The sequence below is a fragment of the Haliotis asinina genome, chromosome 2, assembly GCF_037392515.1.
Source record: "Haliotis asinina isolate JCU_RB_2024 chromosome 2, JCU_Hal_asi_v2, whole genome shotgun sequence".
In the NCBI taxonomy this organism is placed as follows: Eukaryota; Metazoa; Mollusca; class Gastropoda; order Lepetellida; family Haliotidae; genus Haliotis; species Haliotis asinina.
In genome coordinates this window covers 38,769,674-38,791,764 of record NC_090281.1, presented here as the reverse complement: position 1 = coordinate 38,791,764, position 22,091 = coordinate 38,769,674, and the positions used below count along the sequence as shown (strand labels likewise).

The window sequence follows — 22,091 nt, the reverse complement described above, 5'->3', positions numbered from 1 at the left end:
AGAGAAAGAATAATAATAATAGTATAGATGGATGCTGCACAGGAGGAGACCCCAGTGGTGGTACCCCCCACACCCCAAACAGTGAGTCCCGAGGTGACGGAACCAGTGACGGTGGAGACCACTTCAACAGTAACCAGGCAGAAGAATCCTAAGAGAGTAGCTGCCGGTAAAAAACGGTGGTGTAACCAACATAAAGTGACCAACCCAACCCGACTGTTGTTGGCTGTAGGCGTAACTGCTGCCGTGGTTATAACATGGTTATATACACGTGATGGAAACCCTCACCGTGAGGTGGTACCTGAGGTGGTAACCCCCACTGTTGGGGGTGTGGGGGGTACCCCCACCGTCGACCCGCATATCATGTTATAATTTAAAATATTTTATATCATATACATAATGTCTGAGGGGAAAACGTTCGTCAACGACGCATACCACGCCACAGTGGTAGCCAGTCTAGCCGTAGGGTACGCTCGGTTAACTAAAATGGTGCTTAAACAACCAACTATCAAGCTAGATTTCAACCTGCAGGATATGGGTATGCTCATAATGAACCTTGGTATGGCGATGGCCACAAAAGACATCCTAGTAAAACAAGGAATAATACCTGATAATATAATGAAATAAATATAGGGATGGCCACGATAGCTATGATGGTTGGTGGGGCGTTAGTGAATGCCCTGGCATTTTCCGGGAGTAATTTCCTCTTCTCGAAACTACGAGATGATCACGCGGCTGAAATACAGGAAGAAAGGAAGCGACACGATCTCGCTACTGAGAAATTACAAAGAGCACAGGCCGAGTACGCTAAAAAACGCCTCCAGAGGATTGATTTTATTAACGAACAACTCACGCGTGAAAACCATGCCGTTCAAACATTCAACGATGTTGATGAAGCAATGAAAGAATACTATCTACTAACTGGTAAACAATTGGAACCGCTCAATAAACCCACACTCGCTCAGTACTACACACCATCCAAGGGACAAATGAATCGTGAACTGGGCTTCATAGTGTTGGGTATAGCAGCTACTGCGTTGGTTGCTAAGCAATTAAACTAAAATACCTATATAAGTAAACATGAGACCCGCTCCATACCGATGTGAATATATACTTATGGGGAAGACCGAGGCTTGTGGTAGGAAATGCAGGAATCAGGGGTTCTGTTGTTTCCATATGGGAAGTCCTAACTACACGTGTTCTGTGTGTGGTATCGGGGTTAAAGGACACTACTGTTTATGTAAAGCTCACGGAGCGAACGTAGTCAGACATCAACTCATATACGAGAATAAAAAAGACTACATAAAAGAACGTAGGCGACTGCTCAAGATAAAATCCAATTAGAGATTGGTTCTCTTAGGTGTAAACATGTCTACTGTACATTCTTGAATATGGAAGCCTATCTTACGGTAAAACAATTAAAAGCTATAGCAAAACAGCTTGGATGCCGGCGTTATTCAAACCTGGGGAGAGCCGGGTTAATCGAATTGTTATCAAATAACCAAACACTGATCGATGCCTACATAGATTCACACAAGCTGTTGGAAGACTTACGAGAATTGTGGCCAACAAACCGAGTTTGGTTAATAAGTGAATAAAATATTTTTTATCAAGAGTGGAGGAGTTACCTCCCCTTACTGTGAACCAATTAGACATTAGTTCTCTTAGGTGTAAACACAATGACTACTGTAAGCGAGCTCAAGAGGGTCGCAAAACAGAGAGGTGTTATCGGGTATTCTAGAATGCGGAAGCCAGCATTGTTGAGATTACTAGGTTTAGAAGTCCCTCCTACGGTAAAACAGTTAAAAGCTCAAGCGAAACAGCTTGGATACACGGGTTATTCAAAATTGGGGAAAGCCGGGTTAACCACATTGTTATCACATGCCCCAGTAGCACGTCCAACTGTAAAACAACTGAAAGCCGAGGCACACGATTTGGGTTTAGGCGGGTATTCTCGTATGAGAAAACCACAGCTTGTAGAATTATTACGACAGAATAGAGCTATTGACCTACAGTTTGTGCGCACTGAGCACGCCGTAGGCAATTATTTGAGAGGTTGGCGCATGCGTGTTGATAGAAACATAGACATTACAGATATCAAGCCTCTGATAGCTGATAAGGCCAACCAGGAACTAAATAATCTAGGAAGTATCAAGTTTCAGATCACAGTGAAAATGTCGCTCGATAAGCAGGTTGGGAGTACCACTGAGTATTTTCAACCTTACTTCCGAGGTAAACAAGAGGTCGTCACACATGCAGAGACCATTGACACATCAATCGATACAAGTTTTCAGCAGATACGAGAATACCTAGAACGCTACACGCACATGGGGTCCGGGTGGGTTGTAGATAAAATCGATAACGTCTATCTAGACATAGCTAAATACGTGCCGTTCAGAGGTGGGTCATACCTAGACTTGCCACCCTACTATAAGAACAAACAAGCCATAGTAAACGTTAAGAATAGAGGAAACGATTGCCTGAGGTTATCTCTCAGGTCAGCCATATTTCCAGCTGTCACTAATCCGAACAGGCCTTCTAATTATCCACAGGATGATGGGCTCAACTGGGATGGTATAGATGAACCAACCCCAATAACCCAGATTACTAAAGTAGAAAAACAGAATAATCTGGCTATAAATGTTTTTGGCCACGAAGGTAATACAACAATAATACACAGGGTCAGCCCGGTGAAGGATTGTCAAGTTATTAATTTATTCATGATTCAAAAAGGTGAAAAGTATCACTACACGTGGATAAAACATCTCAGCCGGTTGTTACACGACCAGTCGAAACACGATGGGGAAAAACACTTTTGTGTACGATGCCTACACTGTTTCAGTCGGGCCGATTTATTAGAATCCCACCTGGAGGATTGCCAAGGTGTTGGGCAGACGGCCATACGAGTCGACATGCCTAAGGAAGGTGAAAATATCCTAAAATTCGACAATCACAAGAACCAAATGTCTGTGCCTTATATAATATACGCCGACTTCGAAGCCTTAGTGGTTGGGGAATCATCCACTAGTGGGAGTTTCACACAAAAAACACAAGAGCATAAAGCCTGTTCGTTTGGATACATTGTCGTCCGTTGTGACGGGGAAACGAAAGCTCCGGTAGTGTATAGGGGTCCTGACGCGGCTGAAAGGTTTCTAAAGTGCTTGCAGGAGGAAGAAAAAATTATTAGGAATACATTGTATAAAATCGCTCCAATGCGTATGACCAGAGCCGACAAGCTAGCTCACGCCAGTAGCACTAACTGTCACGTGTGCGACTCACCACTTAACGGTGATTCGGTGAGAGATCACTGCCACATAACTGGTAAGTATAGAGGCGCCGCTCACAACGCGTGCAACCTCAAGCTTAAAATCAATCCTAAGACAATAAACATCCCCGTTGTCTTTCACAACTTGAGAGGATACGACTCTCACTTGATCATGCAGGCCATCGCGAAAATCGATGGTAATATATCGTGCATCCCAAACAACATGGAGAGATACATCTCCTTCAGCTTAAACGGACTTAGGTTCATTGACTCGTTTCAATTCCTCCTGTCGTCACTCGACAGTCTGGTCAAGGCCAACAATACCTTCCCTATCACAGATCGATACACAGACGCCGAGACTAGACACCTGCTCATGAGGAAGGGTGTATACCCATATGAGTACATGGATAGCTGGGTTAAGTTCACAGAGACCAGACTACCTCCTATCGACTGCTTTTATAGCAAGCTGAATGAGGCGTCCGTCTCACGAGACGATTACTCGCACGCGATTAACGTATGGAATAAACTGGGTTGTAAGAACCTTGGCGATTATCATGACCTGTACTTGAGGACAGATGTACTGCTGTTAGCCGACGTGTTCGAGACGTTTCGGCAAACATGTTTCAAGCAGTATAAACTCGACCCCGCATGGTATTACACCAGCCCAGGTCTGTCGTGGGACGCCTTGCTTAGAAAGACCGGAGTTAATTTGGAATTGCTCACAGATTATGACATGCACCTATTCATTGAGAAAGGCTTGCGAGGTGGGATTTCCATGGCATCCAAACGATACGCTAAAGCAAATAATCAATACGTGAAAGGTTACGATCCTAACAAACCAACCAATCACATTCTCTACCTCGACGCAAATAACCTGTACGGCTGGGCTATGAGTCAGTATCTACCTACAGGAGGATTCGAATGGGTACCAAACGTTGATGTTATAAGCATTGCACCAGATTCGAACAAAGGGTATATCCTCGAAGTTGACTTAGAGTATCCCAAGGCATTACACGCATCGCACAACAGCTATCCCCTTGCACCCGAACGTATGAAGGTTAACACAGACTGGATGTCTGAGTACCAACATAACTTGTCAGGTGGTCGTGTGGCGGACGTTGAGAAACTCGTGCCTAACTTAATGAATAAGACCAAGTACATAGTTCACTATCGCAACCTACAGCTGTACCTGTCATTGGGTATGAGGCTGACCAAAATACACAGGGTGCTCATGTTCGACCAGAGCCCATGGATGGAGCCCTACATCAGAATGAACACAGACCTACGAAAAAAAGCCACCAGTGATTTTGAGAAAAATCTCTACAAGCTCATGAACAACTCGGTGTTTGGTAAGACTATGGAAAACCTGAGGAAACGCGTAACCGTGAAACTGGTTAGATCTAGTGAGGAAGACAAGCTCAGGAAATTGATAGCCAGTCCGGCATTCAACCGTAATAAAATATTCACAGACGACCTAGTTGCCATACACATGAAGAAAAGCCACATAAAATTCAACCGACCTGTTTACGTTGGGATGAGTATCCTCGATTTATCCAAACACCTGATGTACGACTTTTACTACAACGAGCTCAAGAAACAGTACGGCGACAGGTGCGAAGTGCTGTACACTGACACGGATTCCCTTCTGATGGAGATTCGAACCGAGGACGTGTACGAGGACATGAAAAAACACATCGATTTATACGACACCAGCGACTATCCTAAGACCCATACTATACACAGCACGGTAAATAAAAAGGTCCTAGGTAAGATGAAGGACGAGTGTGCTGGCACGCCAATAGCTGAGTACATAGGTTTGAGACCTAAGATGTACTCCATACTGAAAGCCGACAATAGTGAGATCCGGAAGGCTAAGGGGGTTAAGAAGTATGTGGTGAAACAACACATCAAACACGCCAGATTCAAGGAGGCCCTGTTCAAGACCCGTACCTTTAGGCATAAGATGAACACGCTTAGAAGTGATGGACATAAGATATACGGACTGACTATAAACAAGACGTCCCTATCGCCTATGGACACGAAACGTTGGATAGCTATTGATGGTATAAACACATACGCGTATGGACATGAAAAAATTTGAGGCTATTTATTACAGCCCGCGTGGATATTGGAAAGGAGCTAGCGCAGTAGATAAGCTATCTAAAATGGCACGAGTATCACCAGAGAAAGCCAAAGCGTGGCTTGAAAAACAAGCCCTGTGGCAGATCTATTTGCCGGCGCCACGCTACGTACCTAGAAGGAGTTTCGGAATTAACATACCTAATAGCATTCACCAGGCAGACCTACTGTTCCTACCTCATGATAAGAGGTACAAGTATGCCTTAACCGTAGTGGACGTAGCCAGTCGTTACAAGGAAGCCGAACCCTTGACCACGAAAGATTCGGCCAAAGTAGCCAAAGGATTAGAACGCATATACAAACGCAGCCCGCTGACGTGGCCAACAGAGCTGCAAGTTGATCCCGGACGGGAGTTCATGGGTGCCGTTTCACAACTGCTAGCCAAACACGATACAAAGGTCAGACGTGGCACGGCCGGAGCCCATCGCAGCCAAGCCATAGTTGAGAGATTTAATAGGACTTTGGCTGAGCGCTTGTTCGGTTATCAGTATGCTAGGGAAATGACAACCACTGGAAAACGATCGACCGAATGGGTAGCGAGGTTACCTGAGGTGGTGTCGGCAATCAACCATGAAGTAACCCGGCTCATTGGTAAGAAACCGGCAGACGCTATCAAACTAAAATCAGTGTTAGCAGAGTCGTCTGCTCCATTGCGTGGAAAGGAGAAACAGATACCAGATAGGGCCTTAGTTAGGTATCTATACCAGCCGGGGGAACACGAGGGTGATAGCCGTAAGCGAGCCACCGATCCTATATGGTCAGTCAAAACTTACAACATAGATAAAGTGGATATGAAAGCCGACGAACCTAACTTGTACTACTTGAGGGATGGGCCGGGTAGGGGATTTGTAAGAGAAGAATTATTGATCGTACCGTACGGCACAGTATTACCGCCTGCCAAGTCACGGTAAACGTGATGGCGTGGCTTTGTAGTAGGGGTAATAATAGCAAGAGCTAAGGGTCCCACCAAAGCCTCATTTAGTAAATGAGGCTTTGTAGAGGGGTTTTTGAAAAGTGTTTTCGGACTGTCATTCCCTATACTACTCACAATTTATTGCATTTATTGTGGAAAACAGATTTTGGTGTGTTTTGGTGAGTTTTCGTCAATGACAATGGATTCAAACTCAGAAATGTTTGCAGATAGTGTTCACAATAGGTATATTGATTACATAGACACCTATTATTCAAATTCAAAAAGTTACATGAAAAAATACTACCTATGCTTTTCTTTATTTTATTATGGTAGTAGTACATTTTATTATGGTTGTAGTTCAGTATATTTAACTGAACACTGTTTATCCAGAGCCTCTAACTTCCAGACTACGGCTGACGGCTTTGATTTAGAATATAGGGAATATTACTATATCCTATTTAACCTTACATTGAAGTAGCATTTTAAAATGTTGTCATATGACTGGGATGTGACGTCATCAGAAAGTGAATTACGTCATCAGACAGGAAGTACCGTCATCAGGCTGAAAATTATGTCATCTGACCGGAAGTGACATCATCAGGCTGGAAGTGATGTCATCAAGTGGTAAATAGTATGTTGGGAAATGAGGGAAATTCCCAAGGGAAAACAGCCTTACTACTTCGTAATGCCCAGAGGTCATGCTTTGTCGAACTTATAAACCAAATGAAAATATATACTGTAAATTTAATTTCAATATTTGGTATTCACTGATGAAATCAACTGGAATGAGACTGGCAGCCACACCTCACCTTTCAAGCACTAGCTGTGCCTTTCCTGCATTACCCATCTTGTAAGAAACACAGTGTTCATACCAAGAAACAAGCTCATTCTTCAATGCAATCCTTCGTAACCAAGTGGATAAAACTGCCAAGCCAGTAAACGAAGGGTTACAGGTTTGAAATCATGTTTCGGCACAACATGTTGGAAATTGCCAGTAATGTTATAATTTACAATCATAATCAGTGATTGCAAGACACAGTTTTATAAATCTTCAAAACAAATATTAATTCAAAGTTTGGGAGCAGAGTCAGAGGGACATTATGTAGATACTCGCCCGAGGAATCGAAAAAAATTATGAAAAAGAGTGTCCCCAGAGAACAATAGAGGTTTAATTATTTAGGTTTAGGTTTATTTAGGAGTTTTCTATTGAGAGGGGGATTTATTTAGTATTCTGGATAGAATCGTCAGAATAGAGTAAGGTATTCATCTGGGAATTCCTAATAAGGATTATCATAACGTTAGTAGTTTCAACCATATACAGAAGTAAGTTAGAGGTGTCTCCATCTCTTGGAATGTATTTGTTCACTGTTACTGACCAATTCAAGAGATATTGTTTATAAATCCCTGAGTAAGTATAGGATAAAGCATGACCTGCGGGCATTTAAAAAAGTAAGGATGTTTTCCCAATCATGGGTCATGCTTTATCCAACTTATAACCCGACCGAAGATATAATTTCAATGTTTGGTATGCTCTGATGAAAATCAACTGGGATGAGACTGCCAGATGACGCCCTGCCTTGCACGCACAATACACATGCACTGCATGCGCTACCCATGCCCTGCTCAAACGCTGACTTTACTGCCTGTCTTAGGAGGAGCACACTGTTTATACCAAGAAACAATCTCATTCTTGACAGCGATCCTTCATAGCCTAGTGGATAAAACTACCAAGCTAGTAAGTGAAGGAATGTGGGTTCAAAGTTGGGTGTCAGCACTATACATGTTGGAAATTGTTAACGATAATAAAAATGTCATATTTTATGATCCTATTCATGGATGGTGCGACAAGGTCATATCAATTTTCAAAACAACTAACAATTCAAAGTTGGGGAGCAATATTGAAGCAATATCCCACAAGGGAGAGGTATGATATTGAAGTAATAACCCTGGGCAGAATGATGATATTAAAGTAATGTGCCCTCGTCAATGGGCATCATGATATGACGAGAAATATTGCCTCGCGATAACAATAGAGTGATGTCACAGGAGTTTTATAAGTCATAGTTGAGTAGGAGGTTGAGTCATCAGCTGTCATCTTGTGGTATAGAGGGGTTATCTTCTAAGGAGACCCTCCTTCCTTACTTGAGATTCAGGCTACCATAATCCACAGGGAATGTTTACATTGTAATTAGGAACAATTACATGTATTGTTATTGTTATTGTTAGTAACCGTATCTCTGGATTATGGGATGTAGTTCCCACCCAACAGCCTCCCTTGGATTCTTCCAATGATGAAAGAAATTATAGATATTTTGTGTTTTCTTTAAAGAAAAGTTATGAAGGGTTGTAGGTAAAGAATAGGGTGACATAAGGATCAGAAGGGATAATTCAGGGATAGGTGTGGTATGCCACTAGGAATAGGTATGACTTAGTGTTAAAATGTCTATTGATTTTCTGTATGTTTCCATGTTACCACAGGAATATGGCTACGATAATCCAGAGGGAATGTTTACTAACCATTACTAATGAAATTGTTCCCTTTGATTACTGAGATTGTGATTTCAGGGTCTGGCATTGCTGCACTGGGCTAGTGACAGGGGGTACAAAGACATGGTGGAGCTGCTCCTGGTACACAAGGCTGATGTCAATGTCAAGGTCTGTAAGTCAATGTTGCAGTCAGGATTGGCTATATTTGCCTGACAGGCAGAAACCAGTCATTATTGCTGTGGGATCTGCATATAGAATTGGGTGTTATATGAAAAGTGTTTCTCTGAAATTACCTTTACATTGTTTTGGTCTTTGATAAAATATCTGCTTCAACTGATTTGCTGTTGTGTAAAATATTCAGAGAGCCTGGTCTTTATTCCTGTACTCAGGTGCTAAATTATAAAATTAAGGAATTCCTGGCTGTGACCACCTGGCCCTGGAATTATGACAGTACATTAAGTGTGATAGCAAGCTTTGACCAATGAGAGGGCTTGCTTTGACCACACACCCTTTTTTTGCAGGCTTACATCCTTGCTATCGTCTGCCATTTGTGTCAGGATCGTTTAGTTGAGGGTCATATTAAGCTTTCAGTCAACTTAAAAGAAATAGCAGTAAAGAACTGGTAGGTGTCATGAGTGTGATCGATAGCCAAGCACCCATGATTATGTGTAGATGACGTTTTAACCAATTGCATGCGATGGTAGCGTAGCGATCGGCAAAGCAGGTGGGTGAGGTTCATCAAAGTGTCCAGCCTTGTCTAGATATATTGTACTTTGAAGTGTTTCAAGTCGAGGGTCATCTCACGAGTTTCATATTTAAAAAGAAATCTTTAATCCTCGCAATGACACGAGCATCTGTGCTTTACATCAGTGTTTTCCCGTTAAATTATCAGTTGTACCAGTAGTAGTGCAATACAGCTATATATAGCTCATATGCCTTCCACACCTAATTCTAAAATTATTCATTGTAGCTTCTAAAATATTTTTCAGCAGATATGAACCCATTCATCATGATTAGCGTTGTTTTGACTACATATGGGCATCATGTCTGCATTATATTAGACATTTATTTGAGGTAAAAAGGCAACAGACGTTTTTGTAAAAAATGACCTTATTTTCAAAGTTTGAGTTGGACATTGAATGATGTAGTAAAACTGGTTCCAGACTCCCTTTGCGATAGTATACACGAAGCCTAGATGCATTTTCTCAGAATAGGCATTAAGTTTTAAACACTGCATCTTCAGGTCCCCCGGTTGTGCAATTGGTTGAGTGGTGTCACGGGTCTTATAATGTTGAGTTGTGCAGCTCTGCATTTATATCCTGCGGATGTCTCTGTTGGATTGCTTGCACATTTCGATTCAAACCCAAAGTAAGGAATCAAGGTCACATTTGTTGGATCCTGAACGGGGTGTTTTTATGGACACTTTCAAGGCAAGAGCAATGGTTGCCGACGCAATCTCCTATCGAGTAGTTGTGCATCATCAAACTGTCTATAATTTCACCTAAGGGGATTGTGGCTGCAGGGGACTTTTTGTCATTTATCAACCTTTCTATCTTTCTGGGTTTTTTTCTTAGTAGTTGGCCATGTTCATTGAGATAGTCCTTTTTCTTATTATAAATAAGTTGGTCTGTATGTTTTGCTCTCCAATACCACATACCAAAAATGTGTAGTTCACAAAACCATTTTGGATAGACATCATGTGTATCCAACAATATTTGCTCCTGCATTTTTTGCCGCAAGTCACGACCTCTTCAGGAGCGCTTATTTGCAATGATATGAAGCAGGTACTTCAATTTTGGCTGCATTGGATGGTCGTACACAAGAAAATAGGTAATTGTTACTGAAATAGGCTAGGGCATTGATTAAAGCTCCACTGACCATCAAGACAGTTGTAGCCATTATTGTTTGATACATCATTACTTAAAGATGTTTCCTGGAATGATCCCTTGCTTGATAAGCATATCTTTGGCAGCCATTGCCAGTCCAAATCTAGGATGAGCGTGCCCATGTCATACACTTTGAAATTGTGTTTGGGAGTTGATGGCTAGACTGTTGACCACACCAGAGTGTGTTGTTGACAGATGTTTTTCCATTGATAGAACTCTTGTGGGAGTTTGCCTGTAATTGTCTTGTTAAGGGTTTGGACCATCACTGGTGGTGGTGTCATCTTTTCGTTTTGTGGATAGTAACATACAGCTACGGTGATATCCATGAAGTTGGCTGTGATGGTTTATGTCATCCACGATGTTGTATTCATCGGTTTTTACATTGAATATAATAAAATCTGGCATAACCCAAACAGAACGATATGAATGTCAGGTAAAACAACAAGAGAATTTCAAAACGCCTTGATTTTTATATGAAGGTTATACATTTAAGTTTTGCTATGCGGTTTGTTTGATCTTCCTAAGCTGGTTGCTTGATTTTGCTACAACTAGCAAAACGATAAGCCACGGGATGGTCTGTTTTTCAGTGAACTTTTTTTTATGTTCTTGTTCGAGTTTGGTAGGAGAGTGATTATTTTTGTATACATACCTTGAACAAATCCCTATCCTTGCAGTGAAATAAGGTGATCCATCGAATCGTACAAGTGGATCGTACAAGCACCAATAAACCCTTTTGACATATCCAGCATCATTATTTTCCAATTGTCTGCAGGTCCCTCCAAATGCAGTACTCCTTGCTGTCATCGAAAGCCATGTTATCGTCATTCCACTCATTCATCTTTAAGTAATGATATGACTTGTAACCCTAGTTTTTCACCATCTGTTCGCTGGCCTCCACAAGAGGCATGTCGTGAACAATGGGAGTGCCCAAACCGTGGTTCAGATCTGGCAAACAGCAGTCTGTTTTCGGATGGAGTAAGATTTCGCCACAAATCCATTTGAAAGCATGTATATCATACAGATTCTTTACTGCATTCAACGCCTTATCCTGTGGAAGCAATGGACTGATTCCATTCAGGATGCATCTGATCCGGTAGAACACATGAAACAAAACCACGGCCTGACTTAGCGGATCACAGTGAGTGTTGTTCAGTGTCATGCCGCATCCAGTTGCCATGCACAACTCAGCGAAATTTACTTGATTCTTCCAGAACTGCATCAGGTCGTTGAAGCAAGCATGAACTGTTTTTACATTTGTAACTGGAAACCTGTAATTTTTAAATACATTGCTAAACCAAGTATGGAAATGTAAACCATCCACCACCATCTTTATCGGTGTCACATTGGTAGCATTTATGATATTGCTTTTAGACTAAATCACTCCCAGTGTGTACATGGCTGTAGACATATTGAATGTATATCATAGTATCATGTGTATGCGTAACATGTACGTCACCCTCCCAGAAATCGCATGCCTGTTCAACTGCTTCATGCGATTGATAACATGTCTGGGGAAGTTGAATCTGCTCTCTGCAGTCACACCTACTACCCACTATGGTTGAACATCGCTCAGCATATAGATAACAACAGGCTATCCATTGATGGAAATGACCACAATTTTTATGATGGTTATTTCAGCATTTTTATGCTGACCAATGAAATTTTCACACCTGTTGGAGCCAAACTAACCGAGTCGAATGGAACGACGACGTTAGAGACTGGGGAAACCCATCAGGCTCAGTAGAACCTGAATGAACCATATTACTTTTGATTGTAAACCAAAAGTCACTTTGTTCTGTAATCTGATTGGTTGAAAAACATGATCAAATGGTATTAGATTCCCGGAAACTGCAAGACTATTCACTGCGTATTGACCTCGCAAACAATTGTTTTGTTGAGTCATCAACAGTGGTGACGTCATTCAAATCATATTGTGACGTAAAGTCAGAATGACGTCACAAAACTCCAGATGCTACCATGGGAACCAGCTGAAACGGCCTGCTGATGACACTTCACTGCTGTACACGTACTCGATGTAAACGAGTGCAGACAGTAAAACCCTTTGCTTTACTTTTGTGTTTACAATGTCGATAAACATCATGTGTTGGCTAATTTCCGGGTGTTATTGAGTATTTGAAGCACGGGAATGTTTAATTTGAAACCTCCGGCTGACACCGTCGGTTCCAAATGCATTCCTGTGCTTCAAATAGTCAATAACACCCAGAAATTGGCCAACACATGATGTGTAGCTCCTAAATGAAATACAACCCCAAGGTTTACGTGGGGGTGCATAAATGTATATTTCATCATTACATACAAATAGAATGACTGTGTATAGGTTAGTCTTGTTGCACATTGTTTCACTTGCCTCTGTTACGCCACAACTTTCCAACCAGGGTGACTGTTCATCATAGCGCTAGGTACATTAGATAGGCCATGTCGTTGGCGCTCTGATTGGCGGATCAGTAGGTGAATTTTGATCCATGTCAGAGGTAGTTCTAGAGTGCTATATAACTGACCTGGCTTTCCATATTCAGTTGTCTAACTTTGGGCAACTGAGTAACATCCGCTGAAATCGCCCTTCATTGATCCTGTTTCAGGGTCATTTCCTCCCCGTTTGAGAGTGGAATATGAAATCCTAGACTAGGCAATGTACATTTAGATATTTTTTCATTAGTGTTAGGTTGGTTTGGGGACAAAGTAGCATTAGGAAATGAACTATGATTTAAGACATAGCTTTTGGATAATGTTTGTGTGGGAATAGGGTTGGTCTAGGGGTGGTTTAACTTCAGAAGTTAAGACCTGTAATTGAATGGTTAATGCCATAGTGAGTCATTTGTTCATAGTTAAGTTTCTGTTTGTATTTTTCTACTTATTCTGTTTTGTAATAAATTATTGACAATTGTTTACTTGTTTTCTGAAAATGTTTCCTACTTGCCCAATTAACAAACTGGTCACTGAGACATTAACATTATGCCGAGACAGGAGATCTCTCAAAAAAAATTATGCAGTACAATCTTTTCCACAATGACAAAATGGGTCCTGGTCCTGGCATTTGATGGCAATCTAGGCAGTGCAGACAATGCTGAGACCAAAGGTCTCTTTAAAAAATGTTGTACCAGTTCAACCTTAATGATGATAACCAATGGATGCTGATCTTCCCAAAATCGACTGGTTACTTGATATCATCCTTATTTCTCACTATGTAGGTGAAGGATCATTATTTAACAAAAGTCGTCAGTGAGGGGACTCTCATTATGGCATATGTCCCCACACAAAGGAATGTGCTTGTGAACATCATCCCAAGAAAAGATAGTCTTTTGCAAGCGAGTCCACAGTGCTTGAATTCGAAGATGTGTCAGATGCCGTACAAGGGATTCTAAACAAATTTGATGCTTTACATTGAAGTCATTCTTGTGGAAGCATCATCCAACTGAGATTTTGAAATTATGCTGGGAGCAAAACTCTCTTGGCCTTGACAACATCATGTTTACCTACAAAAAATCCATCTCATCAGCTTAATGTTAACGCGTGAGTGTAACAAAGTAAGAGACAATACCAGAAGTACAAGGAGATGGATATTATATTCTAAGGACGATGTCTGTCGTATCATAAGGCCTAGAGTGAAGTCAATACCAGGTCTTCTCAAATCAGGGGAGGGCGTCCCTGTGATGTAGCTGGCGGAGGTGTGCACCGGACTGCTACTGGGTCAGGGAAACTGATTGTGTATGTGAAGACAATCACTGAAGATTTAGGGACTACAACATATTTTGTCAGCGACTGTCTAATAATTGACAAAACGGCCAATGAAATTGCAGATAAGTTGTTTGAATATTTCAGTGAGTCTTGGATTGATAATGACAAACTATGCTGACTGGGATTGATATTGACAAGGTAATGGCACTGGGAAGTGATGGAGCAACCACAGGCAAACATAATGGGGTAGGGGCTCAACTAAAGTGACAAAATCCTTTTCTCATACAGTTGCACTGTGCAGCCCAAGAACTTCCTCTATGCACAGAGCAGGCAGGAAATGATCATGACATTCCCTTTATGAAGGCATGTAAAGAAACATTAAAGGTCACATGCAACGTAAAACACAACTTTGCAGATTCTGATACCTTTCGGTATGCACCGAAACAAGTCATTAAAAATGCCAATTCAACCTATAAAGTTGAAAAAAAAACGTTATGAAAAAAAGCCTGCGAAATCAGAGTTCAAACGTTTCACTAAATTCCCCCCAGCGCTGGGGGGAAAACTGGTTTCAACAGCTGTTCTGCGCTGCATCCATAATGCATGCGCAGTGAATAGGTTTGCGCAGTGAATAGGTTTGCGGAGATTGAAACGGTATGCATGCCCAGCGTCTGAGGTCGTGAGCAGTAGTCTAATCTTGGTTGTGTACACAAACATGTAAATAATCTACTTGTTACGTAAACAAACATGTTGATTGTGGTAAGCAGTCTCTGTCACAGAGAAAGCTCAGTGTCTGGTTTATTCACAGCTATATGTCTGTCTGCCTGTCTGCTAAAGACAACATGCTATACACAGCTTCAATCATTGACCACATGCAATTTGAACTTAACACCTATCAGACTATATGACATAAAGAAAATAAGTTGATTTATGACTGGTGCACCCGAGTCCCATGTCTGCCAAATTATGTAATTAGGCACGTGTAATACACGTGACATGTTTTTATGTCTGTGGGTTGCAAACAAACTACATTCTTTTTTTTCGGATGACTGGATCTGACGGAAACTAGTGCAAACTCTTGTCAGTTTCAAGTCCTGTTTTGTACTTGGACGAATGACAGATTCCAGCCACACAGTAGTTTACCATCTCTACTGACATGATTTTTTATTGGATCGAGCACAAATTCAGAGAACATGTATTTTCCAAACCCAACATCTCTATATACATTCTTCATGGATAACGACTTCTTTTAGTGTATATGAATTTGTTTGACAACAGTATATGAATCCATACTGAAACGACGCATCAAGTACACAAAAAGAAGTTGTTATCCATAAAGAATCTTACTTTCTTGTGACTGGCTATAATTCTAAAATGCTCATTAAACAGATTATCTTTCTGTACACACAATGAACCCTCAGCATACCAACAAATGAAACAGCCAATCGGAAGCCGTCATTACACTTGAGTGCATATCCACCCGCTATGACTGGGTTCGGTCTCCCGAGGGCTTTGTTTCGGGGGAAGTAAGCCCAAGTACAAAATATTGCACTTTTGAATCGCGATTATACGCCTATAATTTTGTTTATTTGTATTTTTATAAGCAGCAATGTATATTGTAATTGTCATGAATAAGTGATAAATGTGTTTTAATTATGTTTGAGTTTTTGGTTGCATGTGACCTTTAACAAATATTTACTATTATTTCAAAGCTTCATCATCATGAAATGATAAGCTGAAAGAAGTTCATGATATTCTGGATTCTCCAAAACTGAAAATGAAGGAAATTCATCAAGTTAGATAGTTTGCATTCTATGATGTCCTACAAGCTATTTACTGCTGTAGGGAAGCTCTGACTCAAACCTTCAGTGAAGTTCTTCCAAAAATGCTGTTGCAAAAGGACTTCTTAAAATTCAGTATCACTTTCCTGGCCATTAGGTATTTCCTAATGGACATCATCCCTGCATTAAGAAGTGTTACAAGAGTGTATGAGTGTATTTTCTGTAAATTGTATTATTAATTAAGTAACGATTATTATTGGGTCACAACATTTAGTGTTTTAAGTGATAATTAATATGGGTCATATTTCCTATAATAAATGTTCAGTGCTTTTAGCATTTTGCCTGCAGGCCTTTAAGGAAATGTTTGTGGTGTAGATTGATTGGGCGTACAATATTCAACTTTTAATCACCACGTAGTGATACTGGTTGCCTTTTGTATGTGGAATAAATTGATTCTGAGCTGATTAGGTGCATTATAGTTTTATTGCCTTCATGACCAAACAAGTTGATGGCTAAATGGTTTTGCTTTTCGAATCTTGTCCAGTAGGGTAGCTGGAACGCCTGTATATGCTATGACCACCAACAACATGCAGTAATTTTTAATATCATCCCCTTTGGTTTTGGGGTTAAAGATAGCGTGTTTATCTCTGAAATGCTTGGCCACGGGGAGCCACCTTTGAGTGCTTGGTAATTTGTTATGTCGAGATGAACAGTGTTGATAATGTTCCTGTGTTTTTAATCCCAGCAATTTTAAACCATCATTCTTACTATAAGGCACCCGTGGCGAGCCACCTCCTCGTGGTGGGTGCTGGGTAACGCCAAGAGCTCGCCGACATCCCCGTAGTGGACCCGGGAGGATATTTGGTCCACCAACCCGTTTGCCGTGGGTTGCAGCCCTGTGTCGGCGGAGGAGGGGATCCTGGTGGTTGAGAGCAATAGGAGCTTGCAACCGTGTTCCTGTTGCTCAATACACCACTTCGGCCCTGACTTCGCCTAGACGGGTGGTCGAATAGGCCCGGTTTGACCAATCGGCTGGTCATGCCAAGCCCTGTGCATGGGGCATTATTATATTTATCAATGCACATATATCATTTGGAATCGTTGTAAATTTGGACTTGACTATATAATCTAAAACATTTTGAATTTGAAGTATGTTGTTCTGTAATTTGCCTAGAGTCCTATGCCAGAAGGCGGTGGCTCATGGGCCAATCTGGTAGAATTATTAATCTCTTAATTCTTCTGCTGGAGTATATCATCCGGGTATCCTTGGTGCTGCAAGCTGGAGGCCCGCTTGCTTTAGCATTGTCCTTGTGATACTCCATGGTGGGTGGGGAGCTCGGATGATGAATCATATGACACCAATCATGGCTTATGAAATACCCCCCAAAAAAACCAAACATCCACTTGAAATTGATCCCGTTGATACTTCTCATAGACCGTCTCTATCGATTGAGTATTGGCCACGTTTCCTCGTTATTGAGACTCCGGACAAGACACCATTGAAGTTGAACCCTTTCGCAGTATCTAAGGGCATTCAAGGTATTGCTGGGGATGTCAAGAACATTAGACGCTTGCGTTCGGGTGCATTACTAATAGAGTGTGGCAAGAAACAGCAGACAACCAATCTGATGAACATTGAATCTTTTGTGGGCATTCCGGTCACGGTCTCTGCTCACAAGACCTTGAACACAAGTAAAGGTATCGTCAGAGATCGTGATCGGTTGTTTGCTGACATGTCCGAGCTTAATATAGCATGCGAAATGAAGGATCAAGGTGTGCTGTATGTGAAGCGCTTTTCCACCCAAAAAAACAATGAAACAATCCAAACAAATACCTATCTGTTTTCTTTTTCATTGCCAAATGCTCCCAAATCAGTAAAGGCGGGTTACTGCAATATCCAAGTTGAAACCTACATCCCCAACCCGCTCAGGTGTTTTAAATGTCAGAAATATGGACACGGTGTATCTACCTGCACATTGTCTGTTGTGTGTGCTCACTGTGGTGAGAAGACACACACAACAGAAGATTGTGACAGTGACTTTAAAAAATGCACTAACTGCTCTGGCGACCATTCATCTTCGTCAAAACAGTGTCCAATATGGAAAGAGCAAATGGCGATTAACAAAATAAAGTTCACCCAAAATATCTCTTTTTCTGAGGCAAAGAAACTGGTGAAGAGATCTGACCTTCTAGAAAGTTATGCTACAGTAGCAAAATCATCATCTGAATCCAACTCTAAAATAACAAAATCATCCACAGGATGCCAAACTACCTTGACTTGGGTCAGTTCCGACTCCCCACAGGTTTTATACCCTGCTATATCATCCCAGACTGAGGAATCACTTCCTACTACATCAAAGTCCTCTGATCATAAGTCATCTTCACAGTCACGCTCTGAGTCTCATTCAACAGCTGATAGACAACAAATTGTTAAAACTAAACCCAAACCTAAGTCTGATGCTTCAAAGCAACAAAGTGGCAGAGCTCCTAAGGGGTCACAAAATAAAATTCAATTGTTTAATAAATATGGGTCTCTTGAAGATATGGACGTTTCTGAAAACGTCCATTCTAGGGCACATAGCTTGTCGCCCTCCAAAAGAGTGCGGGGTAGATCCCCAAAAAATCCCCCCAAAAGATAGTTTATTCCAACAATATTGTACAATGGAACTGCAGAGGTTTGAGGACTAATTTACATGAATTACAGCTATTAGTCCAAGATTTCACACCTTCAGCGTTATGTCTCCAAGAGACATATTTAAAACAAACAGATGCATTTGACCTTCGCCATTTTAATGCATATCATTCTTTTTCACCTCCGGGTGATAGAGCCACTGGCGGGTCATCCGTTCTAGTCAGACAAAACGTTATTCAAAGCCCTGTATCACTTAATACTAATATGCAGGCTGTTGCTGTGAGAATTACTTTACATGTAGCGTTTACGCTATGCTCGCTGTATATTTCGCCGTCTTCGACGTTTGCCAAAACTGATCTGCAAGCTCTCTATGACCAACTCCCGAAGCCCTGTATTATAATGGGAGATTTAAATGGGCACAACCCTCTCTGGGGTAGTGTAAATATAAACGCTAAAGGTAAGTTGTTGGAGGACTTCTGTTCTGACAACGATTTATGTATTTATAATGATGGCTCCAATACGTATTTACACCCTGGGACAGGGACCTATTCTGCTCTTGACCTGTCACTCACAAATTCAGAACTACTTAATGAATTCGAATGGTCAGTCCATGATGACCTCTGTGGAAGTGACCATTTTCCTACTATATTAAAAGCTGTAACTCCATCCGATGTTCCTCCATCATCAAGACGGAATTTTAAAGAGGCTAACTGGACTTTATATGAAACACTGTGTGCTGAAAAGCTTAAACCTGAACGTTTTACTGACGTTCCTGATGCTATTAAATGTTTTTCTGATGAATTGAACTCCATAGCTGATGAGTGTATACCAAAGTCCTCTGCAGTTCCACACATAAGAAAACCATGGTTCAACGATGAATGCAAACAAGCTAGGAAGGCAAGGAAAAAAGCAGAACATTATTTCCGTCGCCATCCTATGGTGCATAATTTGAATAAATTTAAAATTTTAAATGCTAAAGCACGGCGTACTTTTAAACAGAACAAACGCCAATCTTGGCAAAATTATGTATCTAAAATAAATTCTCGGACACCCATGTCCAAGGTATGGAATATGGTCCAGAAAATTAAAGGTAAAGGTACTAAATCTACTGTCAATCATCTTAAACATGGAGATCAATTACTTACCGATAAATCAGATATCGCAAATAAACTGGGTGAAACCCTTGCTAAACACTCTTCCTCTTCTAATTATTTACCTAAATTCCAGCAGTATCAAAAACAACAAGAAAAGAAAACTATTAATTTCAACTCAGATAATGGGGAAGATTATAATGAAACTTTTTCTATTCATGAGCTCCATACTGCTCTTGATCAAGCTCATGATACTGCTACAGGAGCTGATAACATACATTATCAACTCCTGAAGCACTTACCAGAATCCTGCCTAGAAACTCTCCTAAATATTTTTGATGATATTTGGACATCGGGTAACTTTCCTTCTTCATGGCGTGACGCCATAGTAGTACCCATACCTAAACCTGGACGTGATCATACCGATCCATCCAATTATCGTCCGATTTCGTTAACTAGCTGTGTTTGCAAGACCATGGAACGCATGATAAATAATCGACTTGTTTGGTACTTGGAAACAAATAACCTTATAACTGATATACAGTGTGGTTTCCGTAAAAACAGAAGTACTGTCGATCACTTAGTGCGACTGGAATCATTTGTTAAAAATGCACTGATTAATAATCAACATGCTGTGTCTATCTTTTTTGATCTTGAGAAGGCATATGACACAACCTGGAAATATGGTATTTTAAGAGATTTACATGACTTCGGCTTGCGAGGTCGTTTGCCTCAATTTATTGCCAACTTTTTAAATAACAGACAGTTTCAAGTTCGAGTGGGTTCTACCCAGTCTGATCATTACAATCAGGATCAGGGTGTTCCACAAGGCAGTATTTTGTCTGTCACACTTTTTAGCATCAAGATAAATAGTTTATCAAAAGTTTTAAACGATTCCATTGATGGATCGTTATTTGTGGATGATTTTAATATTTCTTGTCATGGGAAAAATATGCATACCATTGAACGGCAACTGCAGCTTTGTTTAAACAAAATAAATAAATGGTGTCTTGAAAACGGCTTCAAATTTTCTAAATCGAAAACTAACTGCATACATTTTTGTCGTAGATATAAACCCCATAAAGATCCTGAACTGTCTCTAGATGGGACGCCCATTAAAGTTGTGAAGGAAGCCAAGTTCTTGGGTCTAATCTTTGATTCACATTTAACTTTTTTACCACATATTAAATCACTTAAAACTAAATGCCTGAAAGCACTTGACTTGTTGAAAGTTGTTTCAAATTCAAAATGGGGAGGGGATCAAGCTACCCTTCTCCATCTCTATCGATCACTAGTTCGTTCTAAACTTGATTATGGCTCAATTGTTTACGGGGGAGCCTGCAAAAGCAATCTTAAACTTCTTGATCCTGTCCATCATCAAGGTCTGAGACTTTGTCTTGGATCTTTTAGAACTTCACCTATTGACAGTCTCTATGTTGAGGCTGATGAACCTTCTCTTGAGCAGCGCCGTATAAAGTTAGCTTTACAATACATTACTAAATTATACTCTAATCATTCTAACCCTGCATATAACTGTGTTTTCAATCCCCTTTATGAGGATTTATACAACAAAAAGTCTTCTCTTGTCCCGCCTCTGGGACATAGAATTACACCTTTTCTTTCTGCTGCTGGGATTGAGCTGGAAAACATAGCTCCCTCCCGTCTTCTTTCTTCTCCTCCCTGGCAGTTGGTCAGGCCTCAAGTAGACCTAACATTGACCACATTTAAAAAATCAGAGACTAATGAATTACAATATAAGCAAAAATATAATCAATTAAAACATAAATATAGCAATTATAAATCCTTATTTACAGATGGGTCCAAGGATGGTGGCGCTGTGGCTTGTGCCACTGTCATTGGATCCAGAACAATATCTTCTCGATTACCAGTTAGTAGTTCTATTTTTACAGCTGAAGCTAACGCCATATTAACAGCTCTCAAATATATTCAAAGACACCCTAAACGTAAACAATATATAATCTATTCAGACTCTCTTTCTTGTCTCCAGGCGATTAAAAATTTATCATGTAAACATCCACTTTTAATTGACATTATTGAATTGTATAATAATCTTGCTACTGGCCAATACGACATCGTCTTCTGTTGGTTACCCAGCCATGTAGGCATTTCAGGGAACACAATGGCCGATCTTGCTGCCAAGGCAGCACTCAACAAATCTGTGACACCGCTTCTTATTCCCTACAGTG

The 22,091-nt window shown here is 40.8% G+C and overlaps 1 protein-coding gene across 2 annotated transcripts in view; it reads left to right on the top strand.

Moving 5' to 3' along the window:
- Window positions 1–22,091, top strand: part of LOC137273700 (acyl-CoA-binding domain-containing protein 6-like) — a 211,338-nt gene that overhangs the window by 123,564 nt on the left and 65,683 nt on the right. For both annotated transcript variants that reach the window (XM_067806498.1, XM_067806499.1), the window contains one exon: window positions 8,880–8,969. In XM_067806498.1, the coding sequence (XP_067662599.1) occupies window positions 8,880–8,969 (90 nt within the window). The remainder of the gene's footprint in view (window positions 1–8,879; window positions 8,970–22,091) is intronic.